The sequence below is a fragment of the Saimiri boliviensis genome, chromosome 11, assembly GCF_048565385.1.
Source record: "Saimiri boliviensis isolate mSaiBol1 chromosome 11, mSaiBol1.pri, whole genome shotgun sequence".
Classification (NCBI taxonomy): domain Eukaryota; kingdom Metazoa; phylum Chordata; class Mammalia; order Primates; family Cebidae; genus Saimiri; species Saimiri boliviensis.
In genome coordinates this window covers 41,532,255-41,559,097 of record NC_133459.1, presented here as the reverse complement: position 1 = coordinate 41,559,097, position 26,843 = coordinate 41,532,255, and the positions used below count along the sequence as shown (strand labels likewise).

Below are 26,843 nucleotides of genomic sequence, written 5' to 3'. Positions count from 1 at the left end.
TGTCTCCCAGGCTGAAGTGCAGTGGTGCGATCTCGGCACACTGCAACCTCTGCCTCCCGAGTTCAAGTGATTCTCCTGCCTTAGCCTCCTGAGTAGCTGGGATTACAGGCTCATGCCACCACACCCGGCTAATTTTTGTATTTTTAATAGAGATAGGGTTTCACCATGTTGGTCAGTCCAGTCTCAAACTCCTGACCTCAAGTGATCTGCCCACCTCAGCCTCCCAAAGTGCTAGGATTACAGGCACGAGCCACCGCACCTGGCCCCAAGTCAATAATTCTTAAAAGTTTTGGTCTCAGGGCTTTTCTTATACTCTAAAAATTGTTGTATCTATCATATTTGCTTCATTAGAAGTTAGAAGTTTAAAAAATATTTACTAATTCATTTTAAAATGATAAACCATTATAGGATAACATAAATAACATTTTTGTGAAAAAATTTTCAAAAATAACCATTTAATGAGAAGAGTGGCATTGTTTTACATCAGGCGTCCCCAAACTTTTTACACAGGGGGCCAGTTCACTGTCCCTCAGACTGTTGGAGGGCCGCCACATACTGTGCTCCTCTCACTGACCACCAATGAAAGAGGTGCCCCTTCCTGAAGTGCGGCAGGGGCCGAATAAATGGCCTCAGGGGGCCGCATGCGGCCCGCAGGCCGTAGTTTGGGGACGCCTATTTTACATTTTTGCAAATCTCTTTAATAGCCAGCATAATGGAAAAAAGCTGAATTCTCCTAAGTGCTTCTGTATACTGGATTCTCATCTTGTTTTGGTTGAAATATATGAAAAAACTCTGACCTCACATTGATATGTAGTTAGAAAAGAGTAGGGTATTTTATTGTACATAATCTTTGATACTATACCCAAACTCAGCAAGTGGTAGTTTCTTAAAGGTTAGTTGTAATATAGAATCTGATACCATGTCAGTGATCTTGTTATACTCTTGTTACATTAAAATCCTTTGGTCTTTGACTCTTTCCCTATGAACAGATCTTTCACCCATGCATGATTTTGTAACATCCTGCACTGATCATTTAGAAAACATTGGTTCACCAAGTTATGCGGATTTTCCAAAAGTTACCACATTGCATTACACAACATCAGAAATATTTATTCATTAATATCCCCACTGATCTCACCAGAAAAGTCTGAGTATTGGAAAAGTGTCAAACTCACAGTAACAGTGAGTTTGGATACAAGTTTTCCAAAATTCTAGTCTTCACTTGGAAGCTCAAATTTTATCCTTGGCAACAAAAACTATTTCTTGAAGCAACAGGCTCTCTTCATTTGTAGTTTCAGAAAGACAAGTCTGAGCAACCCTAGTTTGTCTGTCAGTCATCCTTTCGTGTTTCATAAGAAAAGAAGCTAGTTCAGCTCCAACTCAAACCAGTGCTTTTCCTCCAGAGAGCCGCCATCACCGCCGTATGCAGCAGGAATGCTTTATGTGTGCTTTCCGTTTCATTCCACAGAGTATTAAAAAGATGTGTACTCTGGGGCAAAGGTGTAATTAATCATTTTTACTACTTCGTCATGACATTCTTTAGTTTTTTTGTTTTTTACTGTGAGCCTGCAGCAGTGAAAAGTACAATAACTAGCAGTACCGTTTAGGGCCACTGCCCTGATTCACACCAGGGTGCCAGGCGTGTTGCCCACCATTGCTTTGCTCCATTGCAAAAATGTCAACAGAGTGACATTTTAGTCCCAGTTTTAGGATTAAGAAAGCAGTTTTGGTCGTCCTGAAGCAGAGGCCAGAGAAGCGACAAGGGCACGAGCATCGGATAGTTACAGCCAGGCCTTTCTCGGATGTGCAGAAAAGGTTCGGCATTAACCTCGATCGGTGGTGGACAATCCAAAGTGCTGAACAGCCCTACAGGTTTCCTGCTCGCTGCCACGCTTTTGAAAAAGAATGGTTAGAAGGCCGGGCACGGTAGCTCAAGCCTGTAATCCCAGCACTTTGGGAGGCCGAGGCGGGTGGATCACGAGGTCGAGAGATCAAGACCATCCTGGTCAACATAGTGAAACCCCGTCTCTACTAAAAATACAAAAAACTAGCTGGGCATGGTGGCGCGTGCCTGTAATCCCAGCTACTCAGGAGGCTGAGACAGGAGAATTGCCTGAACCCAGGAGGCGGAGGTTGCGGTGAGCCGAGATCGCGCCATTACACTCCAGCCTGGGTAACAAGAGTGAAACTCCGTCTCAAAAAAAAAAAAAAGAAAGAAAGAAAAAGAATGGATAGAATGTGCACATGGAATCGGTATTATCCGGGCAAAGAAAGAGTGCAAGATAGAACATGATGATTTCATAGAGTGTTTACTTCGGCTAAAAACAATGAGACGTGTGGATACCATCTGGAGGCAACGGGAAAAACTGATGAAGGAAGGGAAGTACACCCCTCCACCTCACCACCTGGGCAAGGGGGAGCCTCGGCCCTGAGCAGACACAGCTCCTGATATCTGGAGGCCGATTTTCATGTTCTCTGTTCTCCACTGGAAAGGTTGTTTATGGAAAACCTCCTTGTCAAAGTGTGTAAAAATAAAGTATTTGCTCCATCCTAAAAAAAAAAAGAAAGAAAGAAAGAAAGAAAACAGTTTTGACCCTGAAAGGGTCTTAGGAACCCCAGGTATCCACAGACCACACTTTGAGAACTGCTGATCTGAAACCTGTGGTCACTACCTCATTGGATTGTTTAGGGGATTATGTGAAAGAGTAAAATTCAAGGAACAGTTCCTGACACATAGTAAGTTATATGGTATAATATAGTAAATGTTAATTATACATTTACTCTACATAGTCAATGTTAACTATTATTATTACTATTATTGTTTGTTTTTTTTTTTTTTTGAGACGGAGTTTCGCTCTTGTTGCCCAGGCTGAAGTGCAATGGTGCGATCTCGGCTCACCACAACCTCCGCCTCCTGGGTTCAGGCAATTCTCCTGCCTCAGCCTCCTGAGTAGCTGGGATTACAGGCACACGCCACCATGCCCAGCTAATTTTTAGTATTTCTAGTAGAGACGGGGTTTCACCATGTTGACCAGGATGGTCTCGATCTCTTGACCTCATGATCCACCCGCCTCGACCTCCCAAAGTGCTGGGATTACAGGCTTGAGCCACCGCGCCCGGCCTTCTTTTTTTTCTTTTCTCTTTTTCTTTTCTTTTTTTTTTTTTAAAGACGGGGTTTCACCATGTTGGTCAGGCTGGTCTTGAACTCCCGACCTCAGGTGATCCACCCACCTTGGCCTCCAAAGTGCTCGGATAACAGGTGTGAGCCACCACACCCGGCCATTACTATTATTCTAAATTGAAATATGTATATATGGGAAGATAAGAAAGCTAGAGGGGACAGAAAGCCATCTAACATTTATTTAACATCTTTTACAGGCCATTCATTAGTGTAGGTGCTTTATGTTCATCCACATAAAACATCACAGTAGTTCAGTCCACAAAACAACCCTAAAAGAAAGTAACTCCTCCATTTTACAGATAAGAAAATAGGCTTAGAGAGATTAAACATTTTATTCAAGGTCACAGGGCTAAAAGAGTAGCAGAATTCTCAGTCACTTGATTCTGCTTATCAGACACAGGAGTAGGACTTCCGGTTAGGAAGAAGGGGCTAGAAGTTGACCAGGAGGGAAATCTACACTCTCTCTCAAGTTTAGGACAAAAAGAACTATCTAAACCCTGCTAGCTTCATGTATTCATCTGAGAAGTGCAGATTTCTTGGCCTTCTCACTTGTCCCTAAGAGGAAGCCCAAGAAGAGACATTCTATTTTAGAAAACCACTGTCTGAGGAAGTGAAGGCATTGAATGAGAAACGTTAGTTTCTGAGACCCTCAAGACCATATAGAAGTACAACCATACTCTTAGAGAGGTGCAAGGAAGCATAGATCCCTCTGTTACCCAGCTGACAGCTGACCTTTAACTATCCTAGTGTCATTAACCTACAAAAAAACTGGGGACAATTAAGCCTGAATTATTACTGTTACAATCAAGCCACAATTTATACATCCAAATGGGTATTTCACTTTCAAAGCAGTCCTCCTGGGGGTCTATTTATTTAACTCTGCTGTCACTTAAAATGGACATGGCAATTGCATCTTTCAGAATTGCATCTTTTTCCTTTCAGCATAGTTTCAAATTTTAGAAACAGCCACCAGTCATTTGAGCCCAAATATGATACCTAATTTGATTTAAGAATAGGGGCCGGGCGTGGTGGCTCACGCCTGTAATCCCAGCACTTTGGGAGGCTGAGGCGGGTGGATCACGAGGTCAAGAAATCGAGACCATCCTGGTCAACATGGTGAAACCCCGTCTCTACTAAAGATACAAAAAATTAGCTGGGCATGGTGGCAGGTGCCTGTAATCCCAGCTACTCAGGAGGCTGAGGCAGGAAAATTGCCTGAACCCAGGAGGCGGAGGTTGCGGTGAGCCGAGATCGCGCCATTGCACTCCAGCCTGGGTAACAAGAGCGAAACTCCATCTCAAAAAAAAAAAAAAAAAAAAAAAATTAGCTGGGCATGGTGGCCCGTGCCTGTAATCCCAGCTAGTCAGGAGGCTGAGGCAGGAGAATTGCCTGAACCCAGGAGGCGGAGGTTGCGGTGAGCCGAGATCACGCCATTGCACTCCAGCCTGGGTAACAAGAGCGAAACTCCGTCTCAAAAAAAAAAAAAAAAAAAAAAGAATAGGACATAATTGGCTAATCTCAAATGTTAGGTTTTTGGACAAAATTTAGTCAGTTCAGAATAAAACATCTTTTTTGCTCTTTGGTTTTGTTGCTGAGCATCTATTATTTTCAGGCACTGTTATACCTGTTTGGTCCTTCAGAGTTTATGTGAAGACCATTTTCAAATTGGGGTTTCTAAAATGTTTTGATTAAAGGGAGCATCACATTGAAATGAATGTGCAGCATTGCAGGGCATAACGCTGAAATGTCTAAGCCCCTGTATATTTGTTAAAATTCTCACCATGTTATAGTAACCTTGTATGTAACCTAACTAGAATCCACAACTAAATCAATTCACACAGAAAGTCAGTATTTCTGAGTGCCAGGCAGTATGGCAGATAGCAAAAATACAAAACCTAAAGTGAAGGAGATAGAAAGTCACGGGACACAGGCATCTTCATCTAACTAGGAACACAGGAATGATTTCACAGGAAGGCACTGTCTATTCTGCTAGAGCCAAATCTTACTTTGGGTCGTTTTTCACCATCTAATTTGAGAATAGATGTATATTTACCACATACAGTGTTCTGGAAACTTCAAAAAGTTATATCCAGGGTAGAAGGTGCTCTGGCACAGTCTCTGAGGGTGGAGCAGAACCCGCCACCAATCCTTTTTCCACCATCTGGGAGGTGGAATATCTGTCCATGCTGGGGGCTCAGTGAACCTGAGTTCTTGGTAAGGTACAACTTTTCTATACAGTACTGTTTATTTCTATGTGATTTGGATTTTAGACTATGAAGGAGCATCTGAATAGCTAGAGTTTAGTAGTTTCCAGCATAGGAAAGAAGATCCACAGAGATCCTGCAAGCCAGACAATGCCTTGTGTCACCAATGTGTCTAATCACTAAACAAAGCAAAAGACAGCAGCTTTGAATTGTTAAAATACAGAATGTTTTAAATTACAAAATCCTACACACATTCAAACTGGGCAACATGGGAGTCCTGTGATTGCTCTATTTTCAGAGCCAGAGTCTGCAAGAGTAAGAAATGCTTCAAGAAGCCCCACCAGGCAGGGCTGAGGCCGAGGTCATACCAGTTCTGAAGGATGCTGGTAACAGAGCTGGAACTCAAACCCAGCCCCCACTGAGTTTGAGGCAAGGTGGGGGAGAATGGGAGGTAGTGGGGGGTGGGGGACACATTCTGTTCTACATGACATAAACAAAATAAACAAGTATTGTCTCCAAGGGAGTCAGAACCCTGAATAAAGAGAAAGAAGTGAAGGACACTGAGCCTACTTTGGGTTTCTTGCTTCCTGGCCACAGACATAGCATGTATCTAGTATATGACAACACAGGTACATGCAAAGCTTTCGTGCAACTACACAAGGCTTGACCCAACACGCTGACACAAACCCCACAGAGGCCGGGGCGAGCTGGCAGAGCTGCTTACTTCCTCAGTGCTGTGACGAAAGACGGGCTGCCTTGCCCCACAGAGCATCTGGAAAGAAGATGTATGAGAGTGACCATACCAGGCAGTAGCAAGCAGACAGAGACAACGGCGAGAAAAACAGCACGACGACACCTGGAAGAAGAAACAAATGCAGTCACTCAATTTCCTGGAAGCTGTCTTCCATGCTTTCTACCCTCTACTCTCCTGTCCCAACCCTTCCGTTCTTTATTTTTCACCCACAGTGCCTAAGAAACAAACAAAAAGAGACAGGAGCCCTGTCTTCAAGTTCAGTTTAATAGAGATGGGTAAGTAACCAGAGAAGCATAGCCCAATGCGGTCTCAGGTTCCATTGTGTCAAATTCACATCAGAAGTCTCAGCCAAGAAGACATTTGAATTGCCCTTGTTAGGGAAAACAAGAAAAAAAAAAAAAAAAAAAAAAAAAAACCCTAGTTAGGAAAGAAATCTTCCTCACTGTTTTGAATTTAACATGTGATAATGGCCAATGCAATATTATACATATGCAGAAAAGAGTTTACGTCCAGGCTCAAGACTGCTATCCTCAGAAAGGCCTTCTTGCAAGGCTGACCCTTGGCTGATGGCTGAAAACTTGAATAGTAAACAGTTCCCTAGATCAATATAAAACTTTCTCCAACTGATAAGAGTGTCTCACTGTACCTAGACTATCCCTATAAGCACAGTGGTAACACCTGCTTTCCTTCTGGGAGTGTGGAATTTTGGTACATGGTAGGCACAGGGTGCTGACGTGACCATCCCCCAATAAGAACTTGGGCACTGAGTCTCTGATGAGTTTCCCTGGTAGACGATACTTTATTGTATTATCACAATTCAGTGCTGAGGAATTAAGTGCGTCTCATGTGACTCTACTGGGAGAGGACTCTCTGAAGCTTGCACCTGGTTTCCCCTGAACTTTGTCCCATGCACCGTTTCCCTTTGCTGATTTTGCTTTGTAACCTTTTGCTGAAATCAATCTTAGCTATGAGTACCACAACAGGCTGAGTCCTGTGAGTCTTCTCAGGGGTTGTCTTGGGCACTCCCAACACAGTTTGCACTCAGATTCACCACCAAAAGGCAAAAGAGCACCCATGTTCATGAAATACGTACATTTTTTCATCTATACTCCACAATAATCCTATGGTTTAGAATTAAGTCTGTTTTTCATATGATGAAAACAAAGTAACTTCTGCCTGATTCTTCAAAACAAGACATACTGCCTCAGAGAACTCAAAAAGAGGGCAAAGAGAGTATGAGCCAATGCATTTCCATGGGAATGATCACCATGTATCCTGTAAGAGAAATCAGAACATATGCTCTGACAGGAGACCACTTCTAGGATTAAGAAGCAGTTAAGGATATGCATGGGCATTTTGGAATACTGCATTTCAAGAATAGTCATTGATCTATTGCCCTTTTGCTGAGGCAAAAGGAATCTCAGCACTTTAGGATGCCAAGGCAGGAGGATTGCTTCAGTCCAGGAGTTTGAGACCAGGCTGGACAAAAGAGTGAGACCCCGTCTCTACCATATATATATAATATTGGGGTACTTTCTGTTAAAAAAAAAAAGTATACAATATAAGGTCTCAGAGTGCTGGTCACAGGCCAGTTCTCAGACGTATGAAGCTCTATGGGGGAGAAGGCACCTCAGTCTAAGAAGGTGACTGGCTGCCTTCAAGTAAGAGGAATGTCCACAGAAGCCATTTTGAAATCTACCCAGTAGGGCTCTGTTAAACTATTGTCAAAATCTGTAAGGTGCAGCTTCCTCCTTTACTCAGAGAGCAGGACAATCTAAGGAAGGCTGAGGCCAAGCATGTGGTTTATTTTGAGAAGAGGGGGATCAGTAGTACCTACAGGAGCAAAGAGCACTGAGAAATTCTACTGCTATGAGACAGGAGAAGGGGAGGAAGAGAAGAAGGGGGAGGCTAGAAATGGACACATCTGTGCCAGGGGATTTATATTTATTATCTCATTTAATCTCAGTAATCCTGCAAAGTAGGGATTAGTGGCTTCGTTTTACAGATGAAGAAAACTGAGCTCAAAACAGTGAGGTATTAGCTGAAGTTCATATAACTAATAAATGCCGGAGTTCGAGCTTGGGCTCAGGGCTTCCTGAGAAGCTTCTAAACCCAGAAGCTTCTCACCAGCATTCTGCCTCTGCCACCTAAGGTGTAGGAGGAGCCAGCTACTAGAACTTGGATAGGACTGTTGGTGCTAATGTTACCAAAGGTATAAACCTTAAGGGAAAGATCAGGATGAAACCGAAGACCCTATAAACTAGAGTAGACTCACACGGGAATAATGGAAGCAACTCTGGATGCCCATATATGTTTGTCTTGTTTACAGAATCACATTTAAGAGAAGAAAAACTGATATTCTTTGAAGGAAGCCCTAAATCTGGGAAAGCTCTAGGGGGACTTCTGCAAGGTCCCAGTGTGACCAGGAACTCAGGGCCTGGAACCCAGTGCTCAGTTACTTCACCCCAACCCTAGGAGTCATCCATGTCTCCTCCTCCTTCCTCAATGTCAATTATATTTCCAACATTTATCTTAAATCCATTTACTTCTCCTTATCTCCACTGCCACCATCACCTCTCATCTGAACAAAAAGTTGGTTTTCCTACTTACGTTCTGAGTCCTGAAATCTGTTCACCACATGGCAGTCCAAGTGATCACTGAAAAGTGCTGCTCCGGTTGTACCACTTCCCTGCATAGATCCCTTCAGAGGCTTCTCATTTGCCTTTGGTATCAAATCCCAAATCCTGCCAGGTCCACTCACCTCGTGGCCTTAGTTTGTGTCACTGGCTGTCTCAGCAAGTTTCAGCCACATTGCTCCACTAATGCATCCAGCCCCTGTGGCCCCAAAGACATCACAACGTACTGTTCCTCTGCCTGAACTTCCTGAACCTTCCCATCCTCACCTGGCCACTCCTCCTGTAGGTCTCACTTAAATGACACCCACTTAAGGATCCTTCCCTTCCCTTCAGATCATCTCAGCCGGAACTAGGTCACCCTCTGACACTCTCTTAGTGTACACTATTTGTATAAAACATACAGTAGAACTATATGTTTCTAGTTATTCCTGCCATTATTTGTTTGATATCTGTCTCCCCTGCGGTCAGGCTCTAGATGCAGAGGCAGGGACTGTTTGCTTAGTTTACCAATTTGATTTCCAGCACCTGGCACATGGTGGGTGCTTCCTAAATTTCTATTGAACATATTAACATTTACCAAATATATATGAGCACCTACTATGTGACTGACACAATTCTGGGCACTAGAATATAATATTAAGTATATTAATAGCATGAATAAAAAAGAGTCCTCTATTGGGGGTAGGTTTAGTGTTTATAGACGATAAGAAAACTAGTAAATATGTCAGATGATCATGAGTTCTATGGGGAAAAATAAAGCAGAATAAGGGACAGAGAAAAATGCTGGGGTGAGGGACAGTGGCAATAAGCAGCAGTGATGACAAACTGGCCATGGTGACACTTTCACTCACCTCCTATATAAACCAATTTTTTCCAGTTCTCAGACTCCAGGATTTTGTCATGTGGGTAGTAGCTCTGGTCCATCATAAAGAGAATCATGAGTGAGGCCATGCAGCAGAGGATAAATGTGTTGCCTTTGGTCAGAAGGTAGGTGGAAGCCAAGATGGAGGAAGCATAGGGGCAGGGTAGACCCCTGTATGTGGAGGGGACTCCTGCCGGGAAGAACACTGGAGATTAGTTGCTTCCGTCTGCCCTAAGGATACCTAAATGAAGCAAGCCCCTCTTTCTTTGAGTATTCCCCTGCCCAGGATACAATACTCCCTTAAAGCCAAAGGCAATAGCAGGCTGAAAATCATTTATTCACAAAGATGATGCATGGGTTTTACTTGGGTTTCCAAGGGAAAGGAGACAGCCAGCTAGGACCAGGGTGTGCCCTGGCTCCTAGGAAGTCTCTGCTGAGAGGGTCCTTTGAGACCTGCTAGTCTAAGCCCTGTGCTGTATCTTCTGCCCTCCCTCACGTTGTGACCTTAAGCAAAACAATTCCCCTCACTGGAACATGGCTTCTCCATCTTTTTTGAGAACTGGGGTACAACCTCCAGTTGTAGTCCAAGAATCAATGTGCTCCATCCAAAGATCACAGGTCATGCAGTGAGAAAGAGGCATAGCCGCTCCAAGAAACGAAGGCCCTTGCCTCCCAGCCCAGGGCTCTGCCAATACAGCCTGCAGCCTCCAGTGGGCATGGGGCATGGGGCATGCAAGGAGGAAGGAAGAGGACCTCTGAAAAAGGACTCAGTAACTGCACCCCAGGCTTCTGACATCTGACAGCCCCCTGTTCTGTGGTCCCCTGCCCTCTGTTCTAAGGCAACCTTGGTTCCACTCACCCGGTGAATAAAAGCACAAGCGGAAAGAAGCAGCTGACACATAGATGATGGCCAGGGTCCCACTCAGAAGTCCGTCCACGCCTAGGAGCAGGGCAGAGGCCAGGCCGAAGGTGGTGAAGATGGCGAAGTCATTCAGCTCAGCTCCTGCCCCAGAGGGCCCAAAGTTAGGAGAGCTTACACTCTGATAGCTTGCACCTTAACCTCACTCTGGTGGGGGAGCTGGGGTAGTGACAAGAGGGGTCCTGAGGTCCCAGAGAGCAACAGCTGCTCCCCTGGGGCAATCTGTAGATCAAGGCTGGGATCTCCTCCTGGCTCTGCCTTGAACTGGCCATTGGCCGGGGGCAAGTATTTCCCTCTCAGGTCTTAGTTTTCCCATGCCTTAACATGCAAGGGTTGGACTACCATCAGATACAAACTGATAAGCTGTGGGACTTTTCTTTTTTTTTTGAGACGGAGTTTCGCTCTTGTTACCCAGGCTGGAGTGCAATGGCGCGATCTTGGCTCACTGCAACCTCCGCCTCCTGGGTTCAGGCAATTCTCCTGCCTCAGCCTCCTGAGTAGCTGGGATTACAGGCACGCGCCACCATGCCCAGCTAATGTTTTTGTATTTTTTAGTAGAGACGGGGTTTCACCATGTTGACCAGGATGGTCTCGATCTCTTGACCTCGTGATCCACCCACCTTGGCCTCCCAAAGTGCTGGGATTACAGGCTTGAGCCACCACGCCCGGCTAGCTGTGGGACTTTTTAAAACTAAATCTTACATGGAAGCATTTTACTGTATTTTAAACCAGCTGCTCTGCTGGTTTAATTTTCATCTCCGCTCTGCCAGCCTCCTCTCACCCCGCTCCTCCCCACTTCCACTCCAATATCTGGATGGGCCCAGAACAGGGAAGCAGGGCAGATAAGAAAACTGAAAGCCAGGACAAGGACTGAGCAAAGGTCAATAAGTGAGCCAGCAGAGGAGCTGGAGCTGCACCATGAGGCTCCTGAACTCCTGCCCCAAGGCTGTCTGTGCTGCTCTCAGAGGGATGTGAACAGGGGTGGATGCCTGATGAAGGCCTGCTGGATGTTAGACGATAGATGAAGGGGGTGACCCCAGATGGATGCTACTGGGGGCGAGGATTAGGGGCTTGGGGCCTGGACTCACCCAATTTGGAGCAAATGTTGAGGTGACTGGTCATTGCCCTGACTGCCATGTCTAACGGGAAGCTGACCAGGAGCATCCAGGAGGCATACTGGCGTTTCCTAAAGCACAGGCAAGCAAGCTCAAACGGGGCAGCACTTTTGCAGTCTCCACTGAGACTCTCCCCCACCCTCCATTAGTGCATTAGTATACACTAATATACTTCTTACACACTTCCCACACTTACACACATACACACATCCCTTCATGTCCCCCACACTCACATCCTGAACAATGCTGCTTTCACGCCACACATACACACTCACATGCCTATATCCCCCACAAACTTAATCTACAGTCAGAAAGGAGTGCCCCAAACCCCCTAGAAAATCACTAAGATCCCTTCCAACTCTAAACTTCCAGGCATTTTTGATGGCACAGGGGACCTAAGTCCTAGCCCAGCCTCTGCCACCATCTCCCTATGAATTCTTAGGTAAATCACTACCCCATCTCTATGCCACTCCCCCATCTGTAAAATGGGGAGTGTGTGCTAAATGATTTCTTTAACAGATATATAACTACTCAGATGACTTGGATCTCCTTGTGTGAGTTTTGGTAACTTACGACTTTTAAGGGATTGATCATTTGCAGCTAGGATATCAAATTTTTGGGCATAGAGTTGTTCATAGCATTCCTTTATTATCCTTTTAATGTCTGTGGAATTAGCAGTAATGGCCCTTGTTTTGTTTCTGATACTGGTAATTTCTGTCTTTTCATTTTTTAACTTGGATAGCCTGGCTAGAGGTTTATTGATTTTATCTATCTTCTCAAAGAACCAGCTTTTGGTTTCACTGATGTTTTTCTATTAAATTCTTGTTTTCAATTTCTTTGATTGCCACTCTAATTTTTATTTTATTTTTTACTTTTTTGAGATGGAGTCCCTCTGTCTCAGGGCCTCAGCTCACTGCAGCCTCTGCCTCCCTGGTTCAAGCAATTCTCCTGCCTCAGCCTCCCAAGTAGCTGGGCTTACAGGCATGTGCCACCATGCCCAGCTAATTTTTACATTTTAGTAGAGACGGTGTTTCACTATGTTGGCCAGGCTGGTCTTAAACTCCTGACCTCAAGTGATCCACCTGTCTTGGCTTCCCAAAGTGATGGAACTACAGGCATGAGTCACGGTGACCGGCATAATTTTTACTTTTTATTTTATATGCTTACTTTGGATTTAGTTTGCTCTTCTTTTTCTAGTTTCCTAAGGTTAAAGCTTAAATTATGGACTTTAAATCTTTCTTTTTTCGAATATATGCATTCAATTTAGGAAATTTTCCTCAAAGCAAAGCACTGCTTTCCTTGAATCCTTAAAGTTTTGATAAATCACGATTTCATGTTTTTTTAGTTCAAAACATTTTTAATTTTTCTTGAGACTTCTTCTTTTATCCATGTGTCATTTAGAAGTGTGTTGTTTGATCTCCATATGTTTCAGGATTTTTCAGCTATCTGTTATTGACTTCTAGTTCAATTTCATGTGATCTGAGAGCATACTTTTGTTAAATTTGTTAAGGTATGTTTTATGACCCAGAATGTGGTCTGTCCAAGTGAGTCTGAGAAGAATGTGTACTCTGCGTGGTTGGATGATGTCCACTCTATAGATGTCCACTTTATCCAGGTGACCGATAGTGTTGCTGACTTCAACTATGTCTTTGCTGAGTTTCTGCCCGCTGGATCTGTCAGTTTCTGATAGAGGGGTGTGAAAATCTCCAACCTTGATCGTGGACTCATCAATTTCTCCTTGCAGTTCTATTAGTTTCTGTCTCATGTATTTTGATGCTTTAAATGATTTCCATAAGCTCTTTCAGACCCCACATTCTTGATTCTGTGCCTCCATCCAGCACATGCTCCCAGGTCCCTCTAAATACTGCCACCACAGCTTCAAGCAAACCTACCCTGAAAGGTGCATTCCCAAGTCTGCGCCCTGAATGCAATGCTTAGGTGGCCAAGAAGGAGCAAAGGGCCTGACCTAGACCTCAGCTGTCCCCCAAAAACCACAGCATTTCCTTTGTTTAGACCTAGACCTATATATCTAATGGGGACTGAAGCTACATAAAAATACTAGGGGCAGTATCATGGCATAAAAACTACACTCCCAGAAAATTAGGCTGAATTAAGAAGATGGGGATTTTCTGGGCTGGGCACAGTGGCTCACGCTCATAATCCCAGCACTTTGGGAGGCCTAGGCAGGTGGATCACTTGAGTCCAGGCGTTTGAGACCAGCCTGGGTAATATAGTGAGACCTCATCTCTAAAAAAAAAAAAAAAAGAAAGAAAGAAAAGAAAAGAAAGAAAGAAAAGGCTTTTCTTGAAAAAAGAGATTTTCTGGCCAGGTGTGGTGGCTCATGCCTGTAGTCACAACACTTTAGGAGGCCAAGGCGGGCGGATCACAAGGTCAGGAGATAGAGAGCATCCTGGCCAACATGGTGAAACCCCATCTCTACTAAAAATACAAAAATGAGCTGGGCATGGTGGTGCATGCCTGTAACCCCAGCTACTCAGGAGGCTGAGGCAGGAGAATCACTTCAGTTAGGGAGTCGGAGGTTGCAGTGAGCCGATACCCCACCACTGCACTCCAGCCTGATGATAGAGCAAGACTTGGTTTCAAAAGAAAAAAGAAAAAAATGACAGAGATTTTTGTACTGTAGATGTGCCCTACTTTATTAGACTCCAAATATGAAGACATAGAGAATCATGAAAATTTCAAGCTGGAAGCATGCTTAAACATCATCAGATAAAGTCATCTTATTTTATGGATGAGAAACAAATCCAAAGAGAAGTCACTGGTTGATGGTTATAGACAATCAAGTAGATTAGGAGGATGTTATCTGCATCATAAAGTATTTATCTTTAAAGGACTGATATCCCAAAAACATTGACATGGGATTCAATTTACAGAAATAGAATTTGCTTACAACATTTTCGGGGAATTTATATATGTCTCGGACCTCCCAGAACGGTGCTAATTTTGAATATTCTGCCAGGTCATGTGATCTTATTTAAGAATTAGAAAACATGAACAGTGGCCTACCCAAAGATTGTATAAAGTCCACCAAAAGAGAATCTCTTGATTTTCTCATAAAAACCATTCTAGACTGCCATAGCTGGAATGAACTACAGAGATCATAATGCAAGCTCCTCATTTTACAGAAGGAGAAACTGAGGCTCCAGGATGTAACCTAGCCAAGGTCACATCAGGTATGTGGTACAGCTAAGTCTGGGATCTTGGCCCCTTGACTCCTAAGCCACTGCACTTTCCCCAGGTCCACTGTGGATTCCTGTGCCTCAGTGCGTGCTCTCTAGAATCTCCCTCTCCTTTCCTCATGCCATTGGCTCCAGCTCTTGGCTAAGAGCTTGCTGGGCCCCAGACCTACCTGCTAAAGCTGAAGATGATGGAGAAGAGCCCCAGGACCATGCTGGCCAGAGATAAGGTATTGGTAACCTCCTTCCAGGAAACGTCATTTATCCGGGAATGGCTCTGGTCATGGCTCAGGAAGAAACTGGTACCCTTACCTGGGGCCTAAGAGAGAGGGGCAAAGGGTTCCAAGGTCAAGGAGTCCCAGAAGAGGCTCCCAGGGACCCATTCCACTAGACCTCACCACAGAATGGCACCCTCCCTACATTCTGTATCACATCACTGGCTGGACTAAGGGAGACAGGAAGTAGATGAATGAGACTCAGGAGGTAAAGACAAAGGTGCTGAGGATCCAGCGTCTTGGAAAAGCTCGGTAGCAGAGCAGGTGAACCAACACAGCATAGTTTCCACTCCCTCTCTGACTGCACCTTTGCCCTGCAGCGCAGACATCTCTCCAGTCCATATGCTGACCCTTCTGGAGCCCCATGGCCCAGAATACCAGGGGTATGGGCCCTTTTCCCATGTGAGAGGTGGGCCCTTGTCACTGATCAAGGGTTGGCTTGAGACAGAAGTAGTGCCAGGAAGCCCCGTTGTCCCACAGTCCAAGCTCCCTCCCTCTGAAGCACAGGGCTACAGCTGAGGTGCCCCACGGTCCTGGTTCTGACAGGCCCCAATCAGAACAGCAGGCCTCCCTCCACAACGGAAGAGACGACAGATTAAAAATGAATGTGTAGCTGGACACGGTGGCTCATGCCTGTAATCCCAGCACTCTGGGAGGCCAAGGCAGGCAGATCACCTGAGGCAGGAGTTCGAGACCATCCTGGTCAACATGTTGAAATCCAGTCTCTACTAAAAATACAAAAATTAGCCAGGTGTGGTGGTGCACACCTGTAATCCTAGCTACTCAGGAGGCTGAGGCAGGAGAATCGCTTGAACCTGAGAGGCAGAGGTTGCAGTGAGCTGAGATCACACCACTGTACTCCAGCCTGGGCAGACTGAGCAAGACTCTGTCTCAAAAAATAATAATAATAAAGAATGTGGCCGGGCGCGGTGGCTCACGTCTGTAATCCCAGCACTTTGGGAGGCCGAGGCAGGTGGATCACGAGGTCAAGAGATCAAGACTATCCTGGTCAACATGGTGAAACCCTGTCTCTACTAAAAATACTAAAAATTAGCTGGGCATGGTGGCACGTGCCTGTAACCCTAGCTACTCAGGAGGCTGAGGCAGGAGAATTGCCTGAACCCAGGAGGCGGAGGTTGCGGTGAGCCGAGATTGCACCATTGCACTCCAGCCTGGGTAACAAGAGCGAAACTCCGTCTCAAAAAAAAAAAGAATGTGTACAACACTGAATAGTTCACAAAGACCTTTTCACCATGTTCTCTTCCCAGCATCTGCTGATGACCTCAGGACATGGTGCTGGAATTCTCCCCTATTTTAGGAAACTACCATTAAAAGAAAAGATGGTCAGGTGCGGTGGCTCACGCCTGTAGTCCCGGCACATTGGGAGGCCAAGGTGGGTGGATTACGAGGTCAGGAGTTCGAGACCAGCCTGACCAATATGGTGAAACCCCGTGTTTCTTGTCTCTGTTTTCACTCTAAGAACAAATATGTACACCTTACACATAAAATGCTTGTGAAACTGAGTCTCTTGGAGAAAGAGTCCCATTCCTACCCAAAACTGAGAAGCCCCACTGGTTGGGGCAAATGTACTAGCCATAAATAGATCCTGAGTAAAATAAACAGGTTCCAAGGTGTTCCCAAATCTGTCTTCTCATTTAATCCTCACCCATTTCAGAGGTGAGGATTAATCTCACCTCCAGCTCTGCCTCCATCCAGCCCCTCTGTGCAGCCTCAGGACCCATCTGGTCTGGGCAAGAGTTGAAACAAACCATCATCCTTTCTCATAAACCCACTACCAAGAGGCCAGCAGCTGGGAGAGCTGTCTTGGAGTTTGAGACTAGAGTTTATCAGTCCTCTGTGGGCCAGCCTCACTCACCAAAGAGGAGCAGTAGCTACATGGCCAAAGTCATTGTGATTCCGAAGACCTTCTCATGCCAGGGCCCCTAAGGCAGGAAGCAATGCAAGCCAGGGAAATCTGGGAGGGGAAGGGGACAAGCGACTTGCTGTATACTCCCTCCCCATGAACCCGCTGTAGTGGTCTCTCCTGGATCTCTAGGCTGACCCCAGCAAGATCAAACATCCTAGTGTCTGCTGCTCAGAGCCAGACAGCAGGTACTCAGGGTCTGTCTACCAATCGTCAGGCATTGCTGCTGCCTCTGTGCTACTTCACAGCTGGTTAACTTCTAATTAATGGTCAATTGTCTACTTCATTATTATCTCTTTCATACTATCTACTTCATATTATCTCTTTCATTATCTCCTCCATTCACAAACCACTTTCACATTTAGGATTTCCATTGGCCCTGTGAGCGCTGTTAGGCAAGAGTTCTTATCCCTGCTTTCCAGGTAGGTAAGGAAGACTTAGAGATGGGAGGAACCTAGCTCAAGTTCACACCAGAAGTGGCGGAAATAAGACTTACGATTTTGCCTTAAGTGTTCTTTCCCCAGTGCTCTGCTCTCTGCTAACCAAGAGGACTGGCCATTGTATTGGTTATATGCTCTGCCTGAGCCGGGGGCTGGCAGAAACCTTATTCCCTAACATCACAGAGTTTACAAACTCTCCAAGGAAATGAGTCTCTTGCATGCATGTGGAGACTTAGACTCTATTCACAGTGGTACCTTATCTTATGGATGGGGAAACTGACATTTCAGGAGAGTTAAGTGACTTGTCCAGTAAATGGTGGAGCCAGGATTTGATTTGGGTCTCCTCTTTCCCAGTTAAATGCTGTTTGCAGCAGAATGCACAGGTCCCAGGTGTGAAAGGATGTGGACTGGAGAGTAAGGGCTGTAGAAGACTGCAGAAATAAGGAACCACCCATTCATTCAGCAAACATTTGGGCAGGGACAAGATTTGGTGCCTGGTGCTTGGGACGCAGAGAAGATTAAGACCAAGGAGCACAGTTTAGCCTCAGTGCCTAGCCCTGCACAGGAAAGAGGCAACCAGGCTACTAAGGGGGCACCAAAGGGGGCTCGGCCTGCCAGCGGTGAGAGAAGGCTCCCAGGAGGGGTGGGGGCTGAGGCTTGACACAGCACCTACCTGCAGGAGTAGATCTGGTCATTCCCCAGCTTCTGGAATGCCCTCAGGATGGAGTCCAACTACTGCGTTTGGTAAGCCAGCCCTGCTCAGCAATCCCAGCTTCCTCTCTCAGTCCTCCACCCTTCTCAGGACCTCCCTATGATCTTGGGTTGGTTGGTGTTCCTCTTTGGGAACCCCTTAGGACATCCCCCCAAGCATGTTAAGTGCCCCTCATCTGTATGGTCTCGTCTTCTTGTGCTCACCATGTGGCACTCTGTTTTGGCACAGCCCACCTTGGCTTCCTCCTCTCCTACAGGGGACACAACTTGAGTTCTGGCTGAGGTCCCTGTGCCCAGTGTGAGGCCTGACAATAGAAGTTGTTCCGTGTTTGTTAAATCAACATCGCAGGTCACTGTGGTGCTTCCCTGAGTACCTCTGGCTGCACCAAATCTATGGACCCTCCATCTAACCCTGCCCAACATGGCCTCTAAGAAGACTTCTCAGACGAACACTCAACAGTCCAGCCCCTTCTGCACATCCAGCAACTACCCAGTACTTACGATCTTCCACTTACTCATTTTTTTTTTTTTTTTTTTTTTTTTTTTTGAGACGGAGTTTCGCTCTTGTTACCCAGGCTGGAGTGCAATGGCGCGATCTCGGCTCACCGCAAACTCCGCCTCCTGGGTTTAGGCAATTCTCCTGCCTCAGCCTCCTGAGTAGCTGGGATTACAGGCATGCACCACCATGCCCAGCTAACTTTTTGTATTTTTAGTAGAGACGGGGTTTCACCATGTTGACCAGGATGGTCTCGATCTCTTGACCTCGTGATCCACCCGCCTCAGCCTCCCAAAGTGCTGGGATTACAGGCTCGAGCCACTGGGCCCGGCCCACTTACTCATTTTTTTAAAATGCTGTTTATTTATTGCTGATGGCTGCTCTGTGCCAGGCCCTGTGTGTCTGGGGATGGGAGAACAAGAGCCAGGCTGAACCCTCCAGAGTCTGGTACAGGAGGCAGCTGTGTGTAGGGACGAGTGTAATGTTGGACAAGGGGATGTCCCAGCTGCTGTGGAGAGACTAAGTGTGGGGTGGGGTGGGGGAGGTTTCCACTCCTGTAGTGACATTTATCAGGGTCTCTAAGGATGAATAAAGAATTAGGAGGGGCATCCGTGGCGGAGGGAATGAACAGGTGCGGAAGCACGATGAGGAAGCTGGATCCCGGGAGACAGGGGTGACCAGAGGTGACACTGGCAGGGAGGCTGGAGGGGGTGGTTGTGCGGGTGTGATCTTGAGTGGCAGCCTGTGGCGGGCAGTGTGGTGTTCAACAACGGAGCAGAGTCTTGTTCAGACACGGGCAGGGAGCGCAGGAAGGCTTGGAGGGGACAAACTACGGAAAAGGAAACACGCCAGGAGACTGGGAGTCGGGGGAGAGACGTGAGGAGAGGAAAAGCCGGGCTGTGGCAGTGGGGCTGCAGGGGAGGGGACAGTTGAGTATGCCTCTGAGGTTTCTCAGGAGCGGGGCGGCACCTCCGCGGACTGAAACCATCCAGGCGAGCTCTCCAACCGGTGACACGTGACACGCATGGCACAGACACGGCGACGCCGCTTGAGCCAGTTACAGACTCTCTTCCCCCCCCACTCCCTGCTCCTTTCCTGGAGGCTGGAAACCCGTGCCCCGACAGAGGGCCGGCCTCTGGGGACTGGATGCGGTTCCCTGGCCCACTCTGGCTGTCCGGAGGCTGCCCAGGCCTGGCTCCAGCCGGGACCACCCTGGAAAGACAGAGCCGAACTGGTCGCTGAGAGCACCCAGGGAGCGGCGCTTCTCGCCCCTTCCACGCGGGTGCAGAGGCTTACCTGGGGACAAGGCATTCCTACATGGGATGGGGGTCCGTGCTCCTGCTCGCTTCCTGTGTGGTGGAGAGGGGCAGCCCTGGCAAGGGGCGCCGCTCGCTGGTGTCCGAGGCTCCCACCCTGGCTCTTAGCTCACAATCCCAAGAGCAGGGGAGGGGTTGCAGGTCTGTTGTCAGGGAGAAGAAGGGCCTCAGTTTCCAGGGGCGCCCAGGTCTTGTGGTGGGGGCAGCAGGGAATGGAGGAGTCTCGGGGAGGGGACAATTCCTCTATCTGGGCGAGACTGGGAAGACTTCAAGGTGGAGACTGCGGCCCAGGCGCGTGGGCCTGGAGTGGGGCGGGAAGTCCGCTGGAAAGGGGAGGCTGTGCGGGGATGCTGAGCCAGCCTCTGCAGGGCCCCTGGAAGGTAAGCTCTATGCGGGCAGGGCTGCTTGTATGTTTCCTTCGCTGCTGTTCACTGTGCCTGTAAGAAGAGCATAGGCTCACAGGAATACTACTTGGATGAATGACAAGCTTAAGGAATTTGGACTCAATCCTGAAGAAAAGTTTTTAAGTAGGAAGGTGACATGATCAGTTTGTTTCAGAAGGACTAACCTGGTAGCCATTGTGGAGGAAGGATCTGCAATCCTGCAGGACAGGAGGCAGGCGAGCAACAGATGGGATGGGAGGAAGGAGCCCCATCAGGAGCCCGTGTGAGATGGAATCCCAGGGGTGAGGGAAGCGAGAGGAAGGGGACAAGAGCATCTCAGAGGTGACTGTCTTTGGCAGTTGGACTGACAAGAGTGCTACAGAACAAAACTTTTTGGTATTGGGTAAGGATTTCAGGCACTGGTTCTCAGGTAGCGCCCACCCTCACTAGCCCACTGAAAGCAACACTGGAGCAGAGATCACTTTGAGGACCCCACAGGAGAATATAAAAGGGTAGGGGTGCTAGGAGGTCAAGTGACACTTTGCCTCTCCTTGCAACCAGCAGGGGAAAGAGGAGTGTAAGACTGAGCATGTCCTGAGGGGAACACTAGGCAGCTGGTACTGGACTAGACGTTGTACGGACATTCTCATCACCTTGCTGGAACTTCTCAGCTACCTGAAGTTAGTGTTAGCATTCCCGTCCTACAGAAGAAGAAATACGGGATCAGAGAGCTGATTCTACTGGAGAATACACCATTAATAATTCGTGGAGCTGAGACCTGAAAACAGCAACACCAAAGTCAGACCTAGGGTGTGTGAGGCAACAAAAGGTGGGTTACGCACTCCCACCTGAATGAGGCCATCTTCTTTTGATCATCTATGTGTTTCTCTTCATTTCTCCCTGCCATGCGGCCCATTAAAGTAGCAAATTAAAAACTGCAGCCTAATGATTATTATACCAGCTTAACTTTAAACCAAGTTTACATTCTAGTGCTAACACTTACCGGATGTATAAACGTGAACAAGTTACTTTGCTTTTCTGAACCTGTTTCCTAATCTATAAAATGGGATTGTTGGGAGAATTAAATGAGATTATATGCTTGGCACAGAGTAGAAGCTCAATTATCAGCATTATTAATCTAAGCATATGATCATACATCTATTAGACTGGATATCTCCAAAGTTTCTTTCAGGAGAGGGAAAGGAAGCAGGGTACCTGAAAAAGTTACCCACCGCACACACACACACACACACATCCCAGAAATTTCTAGCTTCCCTCATTCTGAATCTCACAGGAAGTACAGAACATGAGCAGTAAGTTAGGCTACTTACACACTTGTGCTAATACGGTAGCCAGCAGCCACATGCGGCTACTGAGCACTTCAAAGGTGGGTAGTCTGAATTGAGATGTGCTATAAGTATAAAATATATACCAAAGTTTGAATTCTTAGTTTAAAAAAGAATGTAAAGTAACCAAGTTTTTTAGTAATTTGTTGAAATGCTACCAGTTCAGATATGCTGGGTTACATTTTTTTTTTTTTTTTTTTTTTTTTTGAGACAAGGTCTCATGCTGTCACCCAGGCTGAAATGCAGTGACATGAGCATGGTTCAAAGCAGCCTTGACCTCCTGGGCTCGAGCAATCCTCCCACCTCAGCCTCCCAAGCTGGGACCACAGGCACATGCCATCATGCCTGGCTAATGTTTGTATCTTTTGTAGAGATAAGGTCTCCCTATGTTGGCCAGGCTGGTCTTGAACACTTAGGCTCAAGCCATCCTCCTGCCTCGGAGTCCCAAAGTGCTGAGTTTATAGGCATGAGCCTATAATCGTACCCAGTGATAAAATGTATCCTTAAAGTTAATTTCACTTTTTGGTATAGCTACCAGAAAAATTTAGATCACACATGTGGCTCACATTATATTTCTATTAACTGCATCGACTCAGATCCTTTGCAGGATATAGGTGCAGAGCTACAGATGTCCATCCATTAATTTATTCTTTTTCTTTTTTTTGAGATGGAGTCTCACTGTGTTGCCCAGGCTGGAGTGCAGTGGCATGATCTCGGCTCACTGCAAACTCCACCTCTCAGGTTCAAGCAATTCTCACACCTCAGACTCCTGAGTAGCTGGGATTATAGGTGCGTGCCACCATACCTGGCTAATTTTTGTATTTATAGTAGAGATGGGGGTTTCACCATGTTGGCCAGGCTGGTCTCGAACTCCTGACCTCAAGTGATCTGCCCGCCTTGGCCTCCCAAAGTGCTAGGATTACAGGGATGAGCTACCGTGCCCAGCCCACTGATTTATTCATTATTAAGAGTACTTATTATGCACCAGGCACTACTTTAGATGCTAGAGACAGCAGTGAACAAAACAAAGACCATCTCTGTCCTCACAGAACTTATAATCAAGTATGGGACAGAAGCAAAAAATAAATCATTTCTGGTTGTGCTAAGAGCTGTGGAAAACAGGGCAGAATCAGAACTATTTTAATATGAGGAGAGCTGGTATTTCTGACAGGGTAATTAGGGAAGTGGCATTTCAGCAGGAACCTAAAGGATAAGAAGATGCAACCTGCAAAGATCTTGGGGGCAATGCTTCAAGCAGATGACACAGCAAAGTAAATGAGCAGCAATGAACTTGGTGTGTAGGAAGAACAGCAAGGTCAGCAAAGCAGGAACATGCTGAGCCCTGAGAATGGCAGATCACATAGAACCTAGGAAATAAATGAGAAATTCCTGGGATTTTTTTTTTTTTTTTTTTAACAGAGGTATTGTGATCTGGCTTGTGGTTTTAAAAGATGATGCATGGCTGGGCACAGTGGCTTACACCTGTAATCCCATCACTTTGGGAGGCCAAGGTGGGCAAATCACGAGGTCAGGAGTTCGAGACCAGCCTGGCCAACATGGCGAAACCTCATCTCTACTAAAAATACAAAAAATTAGCTGAGCATGGTGGCACACACCTGTAATCCCAGCTACTTGGGAGCTGAGGCAGGTGAATCACTTGAACCCAGGAGGTAGAGGCTGCAGTGAGCCAAGATCACGCTACTGCACTCCACCCCTGGCAACAGAGTGAGACTGTCTCAAAAAAAAAGAAAATGATGCTGACAGTCTCTGTGGAAGCAGAGAGGCAAGTGAGGAGATTACTGCATTGTCCAGGCTGGAGGTGTTTGTGGCTTGGACTAAGAGGGAAAAGGGTAAGGTGAAGACAAGCACCCACATTTGGGATGCATTTTGAAGGCAGAGCTGAGAACTGCTGACTGGTAGGGGGAGAACAAGAAGAATCAAGAATGACTTAGGTCCTTGGCCACCACAACAGTGTGAGACAGGTGCTGATGGAAAGAGAGGACTGGTGGTGAAGCAGCTTTTGGGGATGAACTCAAGAGTTTAGATTTGGACACATTAAATTCATAATGACTACAAGTCAAATGGAGGTATCAATCAAGTAAGGCTGCTGGACAAACAAGTGCATAAAGCCTGGAGACTGCTGAGGGCTGGAGACATGCATGTGAGTCAGCAGTGTGTGGACGGTATTTAAAGCCTGGGGAATGGCTTAGACCACTTAGAGATAAAGAGGAGAGGGCCACAGACTTGGCCCCAGAATGCAGATGTCAGGAAGAGGAGGATCAGGACACAGAAAAGGTGGTCAGTGAAGTAGAGAAAAGCAGGAGATAATATTCTAAATCAAAATGAAGAAGAAAAAAACTTTCAAGTACAGACTGGTCCACTGAATCAACTGATGTTTAAGACTACACAAATGAAAATTTTCCAGGCACACTGTAGTTCCTTATTCCCAAGCTCCAGCTCCTTAAAGGAAGAAATGAACCCTATCTTCTGATAAAGGTTCTGTACCCAGGCTTTAATGCCACAGATATGGGCTCAATTGCTTATAAGTTGTATGACATTAAATAAGTTATTTCTCTGTACCTTGATATATATCTTCTGCATATCTATCACTAAACGCTCAAGTGAACTTCTCCTATAATATCTCACATAAACATCTTATTCTGCTTGAGACCAGAAATTTGGGACTACCCTGGGCAACATGGTGAGTCCTCATCTCTACAAAAAAATTGTTTTAAATTAGCTGGACATGTTGGTGCATGCCTGCAGTCCTAGCTACTTGGGAGGCTAAGGCAGGAGGACTGCTTGAAGCGAGTCCAAGGCTGCAGTGAGCTATGATCAAGCCATTGCTCTCCAACCTGAGTAACAGAGTGAGACCATCTCAAAAAAATAAAAAAGAAACTCTATCACTTTTGTGATTTTTCTTTATAGCTCTATATTAAGATCCTTTACAACTGTCTTAATTGGCCCAATCAGGATTAAGGTTATGGTCAGACTCAAAATAAACAGGACTGTGTCTGAATCTGACCTCTACCATTTACCATCTGTATAACCATGGGCCAGTTTCAGAATCTCTGAGATGTTCCTGCTCTGTAACATAATACTATATACCTCATAGACCGTGGGTTATGTGAAGATTAAAAGAGATAATGGATACACTTAGCAGAATAAAAGTTCATAAGACAGTACTTACCTATTTGTATCTGTAACACTAATACTCTTCATGTTTGTGGACTGGTAACTTGAGAAGTAAGATACAAGCTAGCTCTCCCTTCCTCCTTCCAGAGCACTAGTGTGCAAGAAAGGGAGCTACAGTCAGCTGTTACCCACATCCAGTAACTTGGGAAGGGCCAAGAAAGTGGATTATCAAAGCAAATATACATCACCAATTATTCTAGAAAATATCAGGGATGTCCTCCTCCATATTTTGTTGAGTGGATCACCACTATTAAATGCAGACACTCTAGCTGGGCATGGTGGCACATGCCTGTAATCCCAGCTACTCAGGAGGCTGAGGTAGGAGAATTGCCTGAACCCAGGAGGCGGAGGTTGCGTTGAGCCAAGACTGCGCCATTGCACTCCAGCCTGGGTAACAAGAGCGAAACTCCGTCTCAAAAATAAATAAACAAATAAATAAATAAATGCAGACACTCAAGACAGAAATTCAAGTATCACCTAAGTCTTTCCTCTCATCCCTCTGACATTTTATTAACAAGATGGCAATCTATTGTACTTTCAAAATGCTATGCGTCATCAAATCTAAGATGCTGTTATGATTCTTTTATGTAGCTCTAAGAAAGAAAAAATACCATTTAAACTGCGACATGCCACTGACTTTTAGAAGTGTACAGGTTTGAGAAATACTAAAATGTGAGGGGAAAGAGTACACCTTGCAACTGATGAAATTCAGGCCCTCTCATTCTACCACTGCTTAGTTCAGACTCCCATCATCCCTTGCCTTCATTAGGGATGAAAGCTCCCATCTTCCCTCTACCCAACCTCTGCTGCCATAATGATATTTCTAATGGCCAATATCACCAAGCCCAAATCCTTCCATAGTTCTTCTCCCATAGCCAACAGTCCACATTCTCCTGTTTAACTGGCAATTCCCCAAATGTCATATCACTTCTGGTCAATGTCCCTTCCATGTTATTTTTTGTCTGGAATACATCTTCCCCTATTCCTCTATCTCCTAGCTTTTAGACATAGGATTTTCTAGCCAGGACACATCTCACTCCACCACTCTCATGGCCAGGATTGCTTTGGTTGATATGGCTTAAATGAATGTCCCTTTCTTCATTCACAAACTCCATCCAAAAATGAACCCTACTCTAACCCCCAGGATTGCTTTGGTTGATATGGCTTAAATGAATGTCCCTTTCTTCATTCACAAACTCCATCCAAAAATGAACCCTACTCTAACCCCCAAAAGACAAACTTCCTATGAAAGGGCAGTTGGAGCCTCCAGAAAGTTCTAATTGTATGGTCTTCAACACCAAACAGGCATCAGGTCCTCCAAGAGTCTTCCCAAATTCTCCAAGCTCAGTAAGGAACCTTTCCCCAGAGTTCCACAGTGTCCATGCATACCTCTATGACACCCCTTCTTAGAGCATCTTGTAATTGTGAACTTGTTTCCTTTGCTACTACACTGTGAGCTCCTTGGAAATAGTGATTTTCTTATTCAGCTCTATTAGTCCCCAGAACTTGGAAATAGTGATTTCTTATTCAGCTCTATTAGTCCCCAGAACTTGGAAATAGTGATTTCTTATTCAGCTCTATTAGTCCCCAGAACTTGGAAATAGTGATTTTTTTTTTTTTTTTTTGAGATGGAGTTTCGCTCTTGTTACCCAGGCTGGAGTGTAATGGCACATCTCGGCTCACCGCAACCTCCCCCTCCTGGGTTTAGGCAATTCTCCTGCCTCAGCCTCCTGAGTAGCTCGGATTACAGGCATGTGCCACCATGCCCAGCTACTTTTTTGTATTTTTAGTAGAGACGGGGTTTCACCATGTTGACCAGGATGGTCTCGATCTCTTGACCTCATGATCCACCCGCCTCAGCCTCCCAAAGTGCTGGGATTACAGGCTTA

At 45.9% G+C, this 26,843-nt stretch overlaps 1 protein-coding gene across 1 annotated transcript; it reads right to left on the bottom strand.

Moving 5' to 3' along the window:
- Positions 1-6,049: 6,049 nt before the first annotated feature.
- Positions 6,050-15,082, bottom strand: TMEM269 (transmembrane protein 269). Its single transcript, XM_003936973.4, has 5 exons — positions 15,042-15,082; positions 11,645-11,742; positions 10,497-10,640; positions 9,627-9,827; positions 6,050-6,241 (listed from the first exon to the last, which is right to left on the bottom strand). Exons 1-5 carry the CDS (start codon positions 15,080-15,082, stop codon positions 6,114-6,116), a joined length of 612 nt encoding a protein of 203 aa, XP_003937022.1. The 3' UTR covers positions 6,050-6,113.
- Positions 15,083-26,843: the final 11,761 nt, after the last annotated feature.